Below are 17,024 nucleotides of genomic sequence, written 5' to 3'. Positions count from 1 at the left end.
TGCTGAAGGTGATTAAAGCAGGGCCAATGCAAACTCCAAACACCAGTAGCAAATGAAAACAAAGACACAGAGAGACAGACACGGGGACACGGACACACACACACACACACAAAACCCCATAACTTCTTCATGATTAAAATCTACACATTAATTTTGGTAAAACTTCTGACATTTAAAATTAAAATAAATAATATTCAGATATAAGAGAATTTATTATAGTCTCAAACATTAAGTATCCTAGGAAAATAACTAGAAAATCATTTATGTACTATAATGCACCATAAGCATCTAAATATTACTGTAAAGGGATAGTAAAAGCAATACAGGGATAAAGATAATGTAAATATGAGTCAACATACTATTATCATATGAAATAAGTGACAAAAAAAATTTATCAGAACAGTAACTGTGATAGTTGCTACATTCAATCTTTTTTTTCATTCTCAGTTAATTCTGAAGTCATCTTCCCTTTTTATACTAGATCAGAAGGTAAATTTGAAGAGGAAGAAAAAGCAGCAAACCTTTAACCCATCTCCCCCATTTAATTTCTTTTACAAATAATCAACCTCTGGTGAAATACTTCTAGCTCCCTGCCTCCTTTCTGAACTTCCAACTTTATAACTTAAGACATAAAAATTACATTTGCCACCATCCATACCTCAATGATTACAGATGTTATCGGCTGGAAAGGATTAACAATAATTGGTTCTGGGTCCAACTCAGCCAGACCACTGGTTCCATCGAGTTCAGCCTGCTCTCGCTCTCTTTGTTCTCTATTGTTTGAGGGAAAAAAATCGGAATTCCTTATGAGAAAATGCTGAACCATGTTTAAGAACATTTCCAATAGGTTTAAGGCTATTGAATTCAGTAATTTAAACATCTGGACATGGCTTTGAATTACTGAGAGATTTTCAGATATCTTTATGCAGGTAACAGGCCACTATCCCCATGTAAAGATTAATCATTTTAATTTTAAAAGAAAGAAATGCTGACAGGACTTCCCTGGTGGTGCAGTGGTTAATAATCTGCCTGCCAAGGTAGGGGACATGGGTTCGATCCCTGGTCCAGGAAGATCCCACATGCCGCAGAGCAACTATGCCCGTGTGCCACAACAACTGAGCCTGTGCTCTACAGCCGGCAAGCCACAACTACTGAGCCCGTGTGCCACAACTACTGAAGCCTGCGTGCCTAGAGCCTGCGCTCCACAACAAAGAGAAGCCATCGCAATGAGAAGCCCATGCACCACAACGAAGAGTAGACCCCGCTGGCTGCAACTCGAGAAAGCCTGCACGCAGCAATGAAGACCCAACGCAGCCAAAAAGAAAGAGAGAGAGAGAGAAATAAAAAAAAAAAGAAATGCTGACAAAAATGACATTCCCTATGATTGAGTTCTTAACATCAGTGATGCATATTAATTATTTTTCTATGTAACAAGGGTTTATATTTATCAATTTATTAATTACCCTCCCAAACAAATGCTGTCCTCTTCACTGATGTTAACCAGATAAATAAGTCCTGTTGTTAACCTTCATCTTAAGAGCTGTGTCTAGTTATATATCATAAATGAACTAGATAACAACTGTTGCTTTGCATAAGTAGAAGAGGCTATAGAAATAAGCTGCCCTATATCACTTAGATTAAATAAGTTCTTCTATATTAGTTACTACTGAGAATTTCATTACTCTGTGATTTAAAGCTAATGTTGCCCCATAGATGAAGGTAATAAGTTACTAAAAGAAGCAGCTGAAGATAGGAACATAACCATTGTAGATCTGCAACTAGACTGTATAACAATAGTATATAGTAAAACAATGTCAATGTTCATTACTACAGCACTTATTAATTAAGTTCTATGATGGAAAGATATATACTTTCATTCTGAACCTAGGAAGCCAAAATTTAGAGATCTGCAATTTACTACTTCTGTGACCTTGGATATCTATCTGGATACCTGAGCCTCTGCCTTCCCATAAATGTGGATAAAATACATAGTTCATAGGGTTATTTCAGGTAAAGTAATATATGTGAAAGCACTCTGTATATAAACATACTTACAGGACAATCATTATTTTTTTTTAATTTGTTTTTATTTTTGGCTGCGTTGGGTCTTTGTTGCTGTGCGCGGGCTTTCTCTGGTTGTGGTGAGCACGGGCCACTCTTCATTGCAGTGTGTGGGCTTCTCATTGCAGTGGCCCCTTTTTTGCTGAGCACGTGCTCTAGGCGTGCGGGCTTCAGTAGTTGTGGCACACAGGCTCAGCAGTTGTGGCTTGCGGGCTCTAGAGCGCAGGCTCAGTAGTTGTGGTGCATGGGCTTAGTTGCTCTGTGGCATGTGGGATCTTCCCGGGCCAGGGCTCGAACCCGTGTCCCCTGCATTGGCAGGCGGACTCTCAACCACTGCACCACTAGGGAAGTCCCAACAGTCATTAATGTTACTCATTTATTAGTAAGCAATTTCAGGTATCTGGTATTAATATACTATTTTCAGATACCAATAATAGCTTGTTTTACTGTTTTTTCAAAAATATCCAAACTAACAAAAAATCCAAACCTATTAGATTGTATTTAACAATAAAAAGTTTTTTTTTAATTATTCCTGTCTAAATTTAATTATGCAGTCTCTGTTCAACAGAAGACGACTCAGACCACAAGTGGCATGGCTAGGAGAAAGGAGGAAAGGGGAATGGGGTACCAGAAAAGCCTGCCATAACATGACTTGGAATATCTTTATGGAAAAAGTAAAAACTTGAAAAAAAATACTAATTAGATTTCTTTTACCCAGCTCAATTTTTTTTTCTTTTTGTTCTTCTAAGTAGAGAAAAAGCAAAGAAGCCCTTAGAAAAGTATGGCCATATATTTTATTTTTATAAATACACGGAAGGCATATTTGTATGAATGATTGGTTGTACTGAGCTTTATATCATGAAAATATACACTAGAATAGAAAATAAAGATTCTCATAGGAACTAAAACCTCATATTGTTATCAAGAGAGACTGAGATGACTGACCTACTCATGTTATTGAGCCCTTGAGGACAGAAGAGTTATCTCTCCAAATATTTTCCTTTAAGTCCTATCTCTGAATTAAATGAAAGATACCAGTAATCAGAGGATTTCCTTGACAGCATAAAGGAGCACCTCACCAAGGGCAGTTAGTGTGTTCTTGCCTACCAGGCTGCAACTGTTAAAGCAAATGGAAGGCCAATATTACTTAGGTAGATGGAAGACCACTTTGGATCTCACAGGAGCTCACTTAGAAATCTTTTTGTTTCTTCCCTCTCCTGCCATGTCAGTGGAGAAAGAAAGAGAAATCTTGGGATTAAGAACTAAATTCAACCTCTAATCAAATCTGAGTACTTTCTTCCAGCATTAACATTATTATAACTGATTCTGTGGTAGAATTTACATAAACATTTTTTTTTAATTTAGAGTTTGCTAAACTTATTTTTAAAATTTCCCTTTAGGCAACATATTTTTAAAATAATTTTAAAAGCATGTTTTAAAACCTGAGATAGTGCAATTTAGTCCACTTTCAGACAAAACAAGTGTTGAAGATCAGATTTTGCTTCAGCTGGCTGATCCACTCACTGCTTACCTTCTATCTTTGCTGAGACTAATGAAGGATTTCTCAGTCTACTGACATATTCTTTGCTATGGGAAACTGTCCTGTGCATCACAGAATGTTTAGCAGCATCCCTGGCCTCTTCCCACTAGATGCCAATTGTGCTATCAACCAAACTTAGAACCCTATCAACCAAACTTGTGCAGGTCTACAGAAATAAAAAATTTACCTAGTATCTTCCTTCATACAAAAAGAGGAACCTAAATAGACAAAACTAAAAAAATTATTAATAAAAGTGTGGTGTTTTTGATTTTTCATATGCACTGTGCTACAAAATTAATCTACTTACCTTTCTTCTCGTAATTTTCGTACTCTCTCAGCCCGCTCTCGGTTCTCTTGTTCCTCAAGAGCACGTTGTTCTGCTGTGTCTTTTTGGATGCGCTCATTTAAGGCATCAAAGTCTCTTGCAATGATATGTAGCAGCCAATAAAGGCCTTTTTTAATGGACTTGTCAATTTTCTTTCCATATCCCAAGACTGCTGAACAAGGTTCCTTAAAAACAGCAATTTGTTTGACTTAAAGATTAAAACTAAAAGATCTCTACAAAAATTTATTGACAAACCATTAAGATATAATTACTGGCGAATCAAAATTAATTAACTCATTAAATTAATGATATGAAGCACCTGCTTCAACTTACAAAACACACCTTTGAAATGATCACTACATTAGTATGTACGTAGGAGTGGAAATATTTTATGGATCATATCTGTAAGTTTTGAGAGCGATTATGACACAAAAAGTTGACAGTTAAATTTTAAACGAACTCACTGACAAAACTGAACTTACAGAAGAAAAATACTCTTACTTATTAAAAATCGCAGAAAGTTTTAATTTGTTATACCAGGGAATTTACGGCAGTACGCATCTTTTTTTATATATTTATTTATTTATTTATTTATTGCGGTACGCGGGCCTCTCACTGTTGTGGTCTCTCCCGTTGCGGAGCGCAGCTTCTGGACGCACAGGCTCAACGGCCATGGCTTACAGGCCCAGCCGCTCCGCGGCATGTGGAATCTTCCCGGACCGGGGCACGAACCCGTGTCCCCTGCATCGGCAGGCTGACTCTCAACCACTGCGCCACCCGGGAAGCCCTTTTTTTTTTTTTTGCTGCACCGCACAGCTTGTGGAATCATAGCTCCCCAACCAGAGATCGAACCTGCACCCTTGGCAATGAAAGTGCGGAATCTTAACCACTGGACCGCCGGGGAGTTCCCAGTAACCATCTTTTATGATTGACAGCCTAACAATCATTTTCTGAAACCAGAATAAATGATTAAATCCTCAGTCCATCTTCTCAAGACTGTATGATAACTCTCCTGATATAATTTTTTAAAATTCATTATAAACTTCCCCTAAGTATAAATTTTGTATTTATACTTTTACCATTTTATAAAATTTATAGCATGACATGTTTGTATAGCTTACAGGTCCTGTCAGCAATGTCTTAAACAAAGAGCAAACCTAAAGTCTTTGAAATCATGAAAGATAGCTTATAGAAGTCAGTAACAACTAAATAGAAAACAAATATCACTGTAATAAATAATATCAAATGAACAGTGAGAACTGTTAAAAAAACAGTGAGAACAGGTTAAAAAAATTTTAAAAAACACTAATAAAGGGCTTCCCTGGTGGCGCAGTGGTTGAGAGTCCGCCTGCTGATGCAGGGGACACGGGTTCGTGCCCCGGTCCGGGAAGATCCCACATGCCGCAGAGCGGCTGGGCCCATGAACCATGGCCGCTGAGCCTGCGCGTCCGGAGCCTGTGCTCCGCAATGAGAGAGACCGCAACAGTGAGAGGCCCGCATATCGCAAAAAAAAAAAAAAAAAAAAAACACTAATAAATTATTTTGTTAGCTACCTACCCCCTAATTGCTTATCACCTTTACAAAAACTAAGTTATACCGAACATAATTCATAGGGCAGAACCCCCAAAACTTACTATTTGACATAAGCACTTGTGCTCATTGACCAGTTTTTCCAGAGACAGGCATTCAATCACATCAGCTTCTCCTAAAGCCCCTTCCTTATCTTGTTTATTTGCCAACCTAGAGAGACATAAGTAGTTTTATAGCAAATATATAATCAGACAGCCACTTAAAAGATTGTTTCGACCATGTTCTTATTCCAAAGTTTTAACCCTACTCATTACAGAACATACTGGTTTTAGAGAGTAGTGTTCAATTTATTTCATTTTTCCTTTTTATTGCCGCTAAAGTAAGTCTGTAAGAATTGGCCTATAAAAGGGAAATCAGGTAAAGAGAAGTGTCAAGAAAACAAGCAATAGGTCAACAGGCCAACAAAAAAAGTACAAATAGAAAAAGAAGTGGACTAGTTTCCACAGCACTCAGCCATCAATTCCAACTTTCACATTAATTATATCCTTCCCTTAAAATACACTGCATCATGATGTAAAGGCTCTTATCCCATGTCCTTTTCTTCTTAAATACAATCTGTATCATGCTTTAAATACCCAAATATTCATTCAGAGCTTGTATTATTTGAGCTCACCTGTATTTCCACCGTGTGAGTGTGTCCACATAAATGTGCAATTTACTGGAGAAGTGAGGCCACTTTTATCTAATTTACTTAGCATAGCACTGTGCATAGAAAACCTTACACTCAATTAGGAACAAACTGAGGAACAACAAATGAAAAAAACAAAATAAGTTTAAAAAAAATAGGGGGCTTCCCTGGTGGCGCAGTGGTTGAGAGTCCGCCTGCCGATGTAGGGGACGCGGGTTCGTGCCCCGGTCCGGGAGGACCCCACATGCTGCGGAGCGGCAGGGCCCATGAGCCACGGCCGCTGGGCCTGCGCGTCCGGAGCCTGTGCTCCGCAACGGGAGAGGCCACAACAGTGAGAGGCCCACATACCGCAAAAAAAAAAAAAAAAAAAGGAATTACCACAAAATACCACTATTTGCCTATCAGATGGCAGAGGTCAAAAAGTTGAATAAAACACTGTCTTGGTCAGGGTTTGATATATGTTTCAGGCAAATATATATTATTTAATAAGTACATAGTAAAATTAATGAACCCTATCACCTATCTTTAAAAATTATCAGTTTTGTACCATTCTTGCTCATCTACGTATCTTCCACTTCCCCCCATCAGCCATATCACGTCACCCCATAATTTAAAAATTAAAAAATATTACAATATCACTATCACACCTAAGTTCTTAAAAAAATTAATATTCCTCAATATCTTTTTACAAGTGCTATGTCCAAATCCAGATCCAAACCAGATACATATTACTACAATTTATTCTTTTAATTGTTTTTGAATCAGTATCACCCCCGACGCCAACACCTCCCATTCCTGCAACACTATGACCAACACTTCTTTTCCTCCCATGACATCTATCTGTAAAACAAAACAAGTCACTTTTCTATAGAATCTCCCATGTTTAGGATTTGGCTGATATCTTCCTTATGAAGTCATTTAACATACACACCCTGTATTTCCTGCATCTAGTAGTTAAATATACAGGCTGGATGGCTTTCAAGTTGAAATATTTTGGCAAGCATATTTCATAGATGCTGCTAGTACTTAGGAGGCATTTAATATCTGAGTGCACCACTTTCAGTGATGGTTAAATGGATCCATGGATTCAGGCTGCAGTCAGCCTGATTTGTCCAAAATAAAGTTTTCCGTTAAACTTTCATCTAATGGTTTTAGCAACCATTAATGACCTGTGTTTAATACCATTATCATATAAGTGGCTATAAAATCATGACTTTTTTAGTTCTGTATTCCATTTGCACTAACTAGCTGGATTTTTGCTAAAAAGTAAGTTTTCATTAACTACTTGGTGACTCAAGTACAATTCAGAGAAAAGTCAAGATAAATATTTGATCCTTTGCCTTCATTTCCTAATTTTCATAATAATGAACTGATGTCCTATTAACCTCCAAAGGTGATCAAGTTGCTTTCTTTGGTTTGTGGGAGATATCATTATGGACTCATGGATTTTTAAAATATATTAGATGTTTCAACTTATTATAGTTACTGTTCTTTTTGAGGCTCAAAGTTACCCATTTTTGGTTAGTGGGAGTCCCTTTTGTGCTGGCTCCTGTTTTCTTTTGGTACAACTCCAAGAGTCTTTGATAGCTTCTTTGCTTTTTTGTAAGAAACAATGGTCCAGACCTGAACTCATCCAATTCCCTAAAGAGCCCTGGTTCCTTTTAGTATGAACTGGTATTTTGAAGACCACAATCTGGGCACTTCTGGACATTTATCGTTATTGACTTGCCATTGCTCCTAGACCATTTCAGTGGACAAAGCTAGGAAAAATATAGTTTTTAAGAAAGAAAAAATTAAGTCATGAGGTCATACTGATTTTTCCATTTTAAATCAAATATTACCAAGTTTTTACTTAGCTTCTTAATTTGTATCTTTTTCCTTATGCTGAAAACTACAGCTCCTAATAACGCCATCATTAACTATTTGCTCTCTCCTATGAGTTTCAACATAATAATACCAACATTATTACTAAAAATAACACTACTTAATGCACATTAAGATCCCTTTGTGGTTATTCTTGTCTATAAGATATATCCCACAAGAGATGCAGTCAAAATACTGATTCTAAAATTATTTGAAGTAATCCTTCTCTGTGCGGTTATGCCACCATCTAGATACATAATTAGGTTCATTTGTTTCAGGCTGCTTTTGTTTTTTAAAGATAGTTTTATTATGTTAAGATTTAATTTTTAAAACACTTATATGGTTCCAAATTCAAACTATAAAAACAAAATGAAATCAGAAAAAAATATTTTCCCTCTCTCTCTCTTTTCCACTATTCTTCCTAGTCTCCTATAGGTAACCATTTTCATTAGTTTTTTTTTCTTTATTGATTATTATACTATTTTTAATTGTAAGTGATTTACAATGCTTCAGGTGTACAGCAGTGATTCAGTTATACATATATGTGTACATATATATACTTTTTCAGATTCTTTTCCATTATAGTTTATTACAAGATATTGAATACACTCCCCTGTGCTATACAGTAGGTCCTTGTTTTTTTGTCTATTTTATATATAGTAGTATGTATCTATTAATCCCAAATTCCCAATTTATCCCTCCCCTCCTTCCCCTTGGCAACCATAAGTTTGTTTTCTATGTCTGTGAGTCTATTTCTGCTTTGTAAATAAGTTCATTTGTATTTTTTTTTATATTCCACATATAAGTGATATCATATATTTGTCTTTCTCTGACTTACTTCACTTAGTATGATGATCTGTAGGTCCATGGTCCATCCATGTTGCTGCAAATGGCATTATTTCATTTTTTTATGGCCTAATAGCATTCCATTATTTATTTTTATATATACATATATATATATACATACCACATCTTTTTATCCATTTATCTGTCGATGGACATTTAGGTTGTTTCCATGTCATGGCTATTGTAAATAGTACTGCTATGAACATTGGGGGTGCATATATCTTTTTGAATTAGAGTTTTTGGTCTTTTCTGGATACACGCCCAGAAGTGGGATTGCTGGACCATATGGTAACTCTATTTTTAGTTTTTTGAGGAACCTCCATACTGTTCTCCATAGTGGCTGTACCAATTCACATCCACCAACAGTATAAGCGGTTTCATTAGTTTTTAATTCATCCTCCCACTGATTTTTTTTTTTTTTAATAATATAAACATGTACATGGGGGAAATGGTATTTTAAAGACCACAATTTGGGCACTATGGATATGCACTGCTATTGGCTGGCTACGGGGTGTTTATGTGCGTGTATCTCTACCCTCCTGTTCTTCCTCGAAAGTTAGATGCACTTTTGTGCATCACCATGCTTTTTTTAAAAACAGTAAATCCTAAAATTACTCTGAAGTAGTATAAAGAAATCTTATTTATTACTATACTCTTTATTAATGAACAAAATGTTCATTATATAGATGTTTCATCATGGGTTGTTCCCAATGTCTTGATTTTACAAAGAGGGCTGTGAGGAATAAAGTGTGTGAAGATGTTATTTCTTATTTTGGGAACAGACTCCAGGAAGTAGGACTACTAAACCAAAGAATAAATACAGATGTTATTTTGATAGATATTATAGCAATGTCCCTCCTCTCACCCTCAAATCATAACAACTCAGGCAGAGAAAAAGGGAATGTAAGAAAATTTAGTTGTGTGAGAGAAATTTTATTTCTGATTTTTCCTACAAATATTTCACTCTGGTAAAAATTAATTTTGAATTGTTATATTGATATAATAAATAGCATAACATATAGTGCTGTACAATTTTAGTTTTTGATATGGAAAACTATGAAAGAAACTTAAAAATAGCAGGCATACTAAAAAGAAAGGTAAGGTGGCAGGTTTAAAGACATGAACTCTTTTCTGGCTGTTGTAGTTCTGAAATTTGGTAATTTTCTGAGTTAAGTTCTTGGAATTCCCTAAAATAAGATGGAATTAAATCATTTTAAATAAACTGAACAAAAAGCCTTTACCCAAGGTTCTTTCCATTCCTATTTATTCCAAATTCCATACACTTAGCAAGTTTTCATACCTAAGGAAAACAAAGTAATCTTTGCTTAATTACGAACCCCCTCTTTTGTGAGTAATGTACTTTATATGTAATATAGGACTGGAACTACAGAGCCTGTGCCAAGTACATCTAGGCAGTTTAACAAGGACTTCCTGTTACCAACTAGCTCCACTGAAAACAATCTTACTTTAATCTAAAGAAAACGCAGCTAACAGGCAGAACTGGATTCTCCAGGGGTGAGGTAAGAAGTTTGTTCTTCTCATTTGATATTAACAACAAAACGATAACTTTAACTTATTTGACTTCATTATGTGGCTTTCAATTAAGTTAACTAAATGAAAACCGTACAGAAATTATCCTGTGAACTATAAGACAGAGACAAATAAAATCTGAATAAAACGTTACAGATGGTACTCAGTTTTTCTCTCACAGGCAGGACTCCAACTGCGCAGGTGGAAAAGCAACAAAAGGAACAAGACAAAGGTAAACATACCACTCTTTTTTGTACTTTTTAATGTGAGACATCCAGAGACTGAAATCTGTGACATTTAAAAAGAGCCCAACAGATAATTAAAGTTACCTGTTTTGCTCAGATTTGGACCAGGCTACAGGCAGCTGATGTGCTCATATATGCTACTGATATGCTGAATGAGATTTGGGTTTAGAGTTCCTAGAAATAGACCACCATAAACAAAATCAACTTTTTATTTTATGTCTTTTAAAAAAATATCTTTTCATTTTGGAAACACTAGAAAGTCAGACCCTATAAAAACAAACTTAAAATTCTTCTATAAACAGACTATATAAATTACTCATAAAATGCTTGCTTTAGAGAACACTTTTCCATTTAATTCGAAGTTAATGCCCAATATGACACGTATGTATAATGTTTAAAAATTTAAGATAATTTTCTACAAGGCCTTAATTTCTTCATTGTAGTTTCCCAGAATCTTTAAAATTAACTTGAGGAAATTAAAAAATAATCTTGCTGTGAAAGGACTACTGTAAAATACCAAAGTAGTCAATTTTTTTTAAAGTACTCAATTTTGAAATGTTTCAGCTAGTGTACTGAAAGTACTTAAATTATAAAATTTAATATCAATATTATATTTGATTTGATAATTTAAAAAATTTAAGTCAACATCATTTAAATGCAACATACATAGGTAGGTCTGATACTTTCAAAATTAAACAGTGTATAGAGGCTTAACCAAAACATGTTTTATTTTTTGATATTTCTTCAAAGTTATTTTATAATTGTTATGTTAGATTTTAATATATAACCCATTTCAAATCAAAATAATAATTATTATTAATAAATGTTTTAAGGGTAAACTTGAAAGTTGGCTATGTAATACCTAGAACACATTATATTTGTGGCTATGTAGTTTTAAATTTAATATAAAAATAATTTTACATAAGTACAGCTTACTTTAATCAGATAAGTGAGAGTTCAAAATTACATGAGTCTTAATATTTAAACAAAAATGGTCTTGTTACATTAAATGAGTTAATTTAACAATTAACTTATTTACACTAAACAAAAAATAGAATTTAAAAAGCAGTGAAAGGCTGCATTACAAAAAACTGTCTGATAATTTAAACTTAGATAGAATTTACACAATTTGTAATAATTTTTTTTTAAGTTTGTTTTCTTCATTTAAGTAGCCAAAGAGGTGAATATTCCAGTAACAGCTGCTTTCACCTTGAACTAGGGAAATGTTGCAACATGTCTTCACACACAAAGCAAAAGAATATTCTAGTTTACATTAAATAAAAATGGTTACATTTCTTAAAATATTTAATCATTATAGTAACTATAAAAAGAAATGTCTTAGTTTAAAAAATCTATAAATTTATAAAGTATCTATCCCAGGACATAGTTCTTAAAGCACTAGATAATTTTTATTCATATTTCTGTTCCTGGAAATGTTCCCTGTCTATAATAGAGTGGAGAAACTTTTATTTGAGTCATACAAGTTTACTTTCGTATTTCCAAAAACAAATTGTCAAACTTGATTACTATATTTATAAATTAGTGTTCTAACTTTCTTTTTGCAAATATCACATTTAAGCTCAAAGATACAGTTATTAACAGTAGAATTCAAAACTGTACAGCAAAGCAGTAAGTTAAACATGCTGAAAGATGGCTCATATATGGATAGAACTCTTCGGATATTAAGAAAATAAATTTAAGGTAGAGAAAAGATTGCATAAAATGGTAGTATCATCAATTTCACTTGCCTAAGCAATTAAATGATTTCACAACTATGCACTTAATATTTTATGCCTTCTTGAACTCTGTCTCTTCCAACTTTTAAATTTTAATATGCTTAGATATGTCACTTTGTTTATAATTTATGAAGATATAAGATTAAACAGTTAAATGGGAAATAGTTATACATGTAGCTGTGCGTATGTAACTACTGGAAAATGCAATTTATGTATAGCATGCACCTGAATACCTACATTAGGTCAGTTTCTGCAGAGATGAATATAAGGATTTAGGGAACATTCTGAATTATGTTAACTCTGTAAAGATAATCACCTATGACTTTCAGTGAAGATGCACAGATACAGAAACTCCTCCTCTTGCTAGAAACGTAGAGAAGTGTTTGATATAATCTTAAGGGGGAAAAAAAGACAAATTTCTAAACTACATCATTACATGTGAAGTAAGAAAGGGAAATTTCCAGGTGCCAGAAATGAAGAGGGAACACATTCATAGCCAAGGTGGAGAGTAGGAATTAAAGCTAACTCCACGGGCTACAAAAAGAAAACACTTTTATCTTAGAGGCTCGGGTTTACAGTTTGTTCATAATAGGGAACTAAAACTGAGTTTCCTATATGAAATAGTGGACCAGAAAAAGAACAGCCTGTATACAGACACAGGAAAATCTCTGTTGGCTTGTCCAGGAGTACAGCAGGGAGTGAGGGATTCACTCAGGCTACAAAATCACTACAGAAAAATCAGGCCCTTATTTATACTACCTGGGCTATAGAAATCACTAGAGAAAGATCAGGCCCATACAGTCAGCCCTCTGTACCTGCAGGTTCCACATGCACTGATTCAACCAAGCTTAGATGGAAAATACTCAGGAAAAAACCCAGAAAGTTCCAAAAAGCAAAACTTGAAATTTCTACGTACCAGCCACTATTTAGATAGCATTTACATTTTATTTACAACCATTTATATACCATGTACATTGTATTAGGTATTATATGTAATCTAGAGATGATTTAAAGTATACTTTTAAAGTACGTAAAAATATACAGAAGGATGTACATAAGTTATATGCAAATACTGCACCATTTTATATGAGATCTAAGCATCCGTGGATTTTGGTCTCTGTGGGGGTCCTGGAACCAATTCCCCACAGATATAGAGGGAAACTGTATTTATACTACCTGGGCTATGATGGGCAAACTCCATGGGGCCCTAGTAGTGACAACCACAAAAATGCGGTTAAGAATGTATCCATAATGCAGGGCACTCAGGACATTCTTGTATAATATAATTCCCCACTGAAGGTAATCTGCTGACAAAGTTTACTAAATATACTTGCCCATCACCAAGAAAAACAATTGGTGGCCACAATAAACAAAAGGAACCAGAAATAACCTAATAACGTAAAAGGATCTTGAACATAAATATATTTTAAATGTTCAAAAGAAATAAATGAAGACATACACCAAGATGAACACAGTATAAACTTTACAGCTGATTTTATATAAACATCATTAACTATAATATGCATGCTATGATATACAGCACTGAAAGGAAATCTGACTTTTTCCTTTAATATCAGTTAACATATAGAGATCTATAGAAAAAAAAGATTCAGAATATTTACTTTCTTTTTGCTACTAAATTCATTAAGATTAATGAATATAAAATATATATCAATATATTTTAAAGAGTTCTTTAAAGTATCTTTTATTCAAATATGAAAGTGTGGTATTCCTTCAGGAAACTGTTATCCCAAAACAGAAATCCAGGATAAGACCACCTTTATAAGGGAGAGTCAAATATCTTCATTTCCAAAATCAGTGACAGTAAAATTTACCTTCTCAAAAGCACTTTGCAAAAGTATACTGTGCTACAATATCAATTTTGAAATATTCTATTTCTTAAAAAAATGTTAAACTATGATGCTTCAGAAAAAGGCTTTTGATGACATTGTTCATTTATGTGTAATTAAAATGAAAAAAAGAAAGACCTAACTAGCCATAAGTATATTAGAGAGGGTTGTTTTGGGATTTCTTCCAAGCCATGCAACCAAAGAGAAAGTAAGAGACACTGTAGTTCTTGAGAACTGTGAAATTTAAAAATTATCAGGCTACTTAGCATGAGATAAGACTTAAATCTCATGAGTAAAAAAATCAAAATCTGTTTGGTTTTGATACCTCCCTCATTTCTCAGCTAGGCCTCCAATACTATCACTCTTTTCTTTTCCCATATTATGAGGAACACAAGTCAATTAAAAAAAAAATAGTACAACATCATATCTGCTATATACATTATAGTTGTAAGAATTCATAGTAACAGGTTAGTATATGAATAGGAAACAGAAACCTGTGTACATAAATAGGAATGCAGTGTACCTCACTTCTTGTCTTATCTCATTCTGTGACTATGAGGTACAGCAGAAGAAAATACAAGAATCCCTATCTCTACATGGTGCCAAGGATAGGACTCAAATTTTTTTAGATTTTCCGTGACACAGGTGTGTGGGATCAGAACCAATCATTTTTCTTTTTGGGGGGGGAGGGGCGCCACACGGCCAGCGGGATCTTAGTTCCCTAACCAGGGATTGAACCCATGCCTCCTGCAATGGAAGCGCCAGGGAAGTCCCTGAACTAATACTTTTTCTTTTTCTAAATTGTAACGTGCTTAATTTGGTCTGATTGTATGAAAAATCCTAATACAGCTGCTAACATAATTATTTTAGATCTAATATGCTATATTACCTGCTGGAAGAACTTTTTTCTTTTAAACATAGCATTTATATTAACAACAAAATACAATATTTGATACAGATCAACTTCATTTGTAGCATGTTTCACTAGGATAATCTATATCTATTCACTATGAAATAAAGAAAAATAACAGATCTGCAGGCAAGTAGATGTACATCTGAATGTAGGCTCTGCTACTTTTTAGTTGTGTGACCTCAGGCAAGTCACTCTACTTTTCAGATACTAAGAAAATTAGAGGAATAGTTAATAAAGTCAACATCCAAATAAGGGCAATTTCAAAGAAAACAATACAAAGAAAGTGGAGAAGATGAAGTTCTTTTAAAAGTTAGGATCCCCTCCAAAAGAAACCATAAGTACATGAGTTTCCAAATTGGAAAGAGCCACTAAACATCTAGCAAATACATGCAAAAAGACGTTCCTAGGTCATGTTATTGCAAAATTTCAAAACATGAGGAATAAAGAGAAAAGGCAAAGAATTTCATGGAAGGAAATTAAAAACAAACAAACAAAAAACCCCACATCTTATACAAAATATCAGGAATCAGATGGCAGATTTCTCAAGGGTAACAAAGAAACTTAAAAGAAAACACAGCAAAAGTTTCAAAATTCTAAGGGAACACAATTTCCAAGTAAGAATTACATCTGCAGCAAATATATCATTCAGGTGTAAGGACAGAATAAAAACATTTTCAGAAATGCAAGTTATCACCACACCTATGTTTTAAAAGGAAGCTATGGTATGCCCTCAAATCAAGGGGATAAACCAAAAATAGAGATGAGGAACAAGGAACGAGGAGAAAATACACAGAAGGAGAGAAAAATTCCAACACAACAGCTGTGTGGTAATCAGGGTTCCAAGAAAGAAGCTGCAAAAGATAAAACAATAAAATGAAACAGAAAAGAATACCTGCTATATATACATTAAGAGAATATTTTCAGTGCAAATGAGCTTTAGAATGAATTAGTGATGCATATATACAAAATGAAGCAACTGAAAAACTTAGGTAATTAATAATTTCAAGAAAAATTTAAAAGTTACAAGGTTCTTGATCTGTGTAGTGGTTACATGGGTCCGTTCGCTTTGTGAAAAATCATCAAAGTATACATTTATGTTTTGGGCACTTTCTGTATATGCGTAAATACTTCAGTGAAAAGCTTTCTTAAAATAAAAATGTACATCTCCTAGCTCTATCCACTGAAAAAGCCTAGGTACAGTGAAAAAAATTATTCTGAGAAAGGAAATATAACCCTAGTGATTCTGGTATATATAATATGATTCTGGTGTGATTCTGGTATATATAATATGTGATTCTGGTAAATATAGTATTTGGGTAGTCCTAATAACGTAAACATATAATACTGACTATAACAAAAACTGTGATATAATTACATTGAGAGGAAAAATTTGAGGGAAGGATGGGAGTGTAAGAGAAAGTTAAATCCAAGAATTCCCTGGTGGTCCTGTGGTTAGGACTCCGCACTTTCACTGCCAAGGTGCAGGTTCAACCCCTGGTCAGGGAACTGTCCTGCAAGCTGTGTGGTGCAGTCAAAAAAAAAAAAGTTAAATTCATATCTTTCATAGCAAAGATTATTTAAAACTGAAAAAAGTGTAAACATCTACATAAGCAAATTATCAAGAAATAGGGAGCTTAAAAGCAACATATAGCTAAGGAGTTGAAAATGACTGCCTTTGGGAATGAGGAACTTGAAATAGAATGTGGTGGGGCAGGCAGGGGTCAGCTGTATATCTTCATAAGCCTTGAAGTGGTCTGACTTCTTAAACTGTGTATCTGTATTAATGATGAAAATAATCACATTAAAAACATTTTTAAAAGAAAAGGCTTTGTTCAAATCATGTAGGGGGGAGGAGGGAAGGAGGGAAGGAGGGAAGGAGGGAAGGAGGGAAGGAGGG

At 34.5% G+C, this 17,024-nt stretch overlaps 2 protein-coding genes across 5 annotated transcripts in view; one reads left to right on the top strand and one right to left on the bottom strand.

The window, feature by feature from the left end:
- ARL13B (ARF like GTPase 13B) overlaps nt 1–17,024 on the bottom strand; it is a 75,173-nt gene that overhangs the window by 17,179 nt on the left and 40,970 nt on the right. For both annotated transcript variants that reach the window (XM_027102806.1, XM_027102807.1), the window contains exons 4-6: nt 5,561–5,666; nt 3,909–4,111; nt 659–773 (exon numbers count right to left, since the gene is read on the bottom strand). In XM_027102806.1, the coding sequence (XP_026958607.1) occupies nt 659–773; nt 3,909–4,111; nt 5,561–5,666 (424 nt within the window). The remainder of the gene's footprint in view (nt 1–658; nt 774–3,908; nt 4,112–5,560; nt 5,667–17,024) is intronic.
- The window catches only part of STX19 (syntaxin 19), a 21,828-nt gene continuing 15,111 nt past the window's right edge, over nt 10,308–17,024 (top strand). Inside the window, exons 1-2 of one of the 3 annotated variants that reach the window (XM_027102811.1) lie at nt 10,308–10,373; nt 10,565–10,615. The gene's annotated coding sequence lies outside the window, so the exon portion shown is untranslated. Of the gene's footprint in view, nt 10,374–10,431; nt 10,616–17,024 lie in introns of those variants that run through there. The other 2 variants (XR_003432097.1, XM_027102824.1) reach the window with 2 other exon arrangements.

The sequence above is a fragment of the Aethalodelphis obliquidens genome, unplaced genomic scaffold, assembly GCF_003676395.1.
Source record: "Aethalodelphis obliquidens isolate GAN/ISIS:26980383/991018 unplaced genomic scaffold, ASM367639v1 scaffold1, whole genome shotgun sequence".
NCBI classification, from domain to species: Eukaryota; Metazoa; Chordata; class Mammalia; order Artiodactyla; family Delphinidae; genus Aethalodelphis; species Aethalodelphis obliquidens.
The sequence above is the reverse complement of the archived record's forward strand: the minus strand, read 5'-3'. Positions and strand labels throughout refer to the sequence as shown.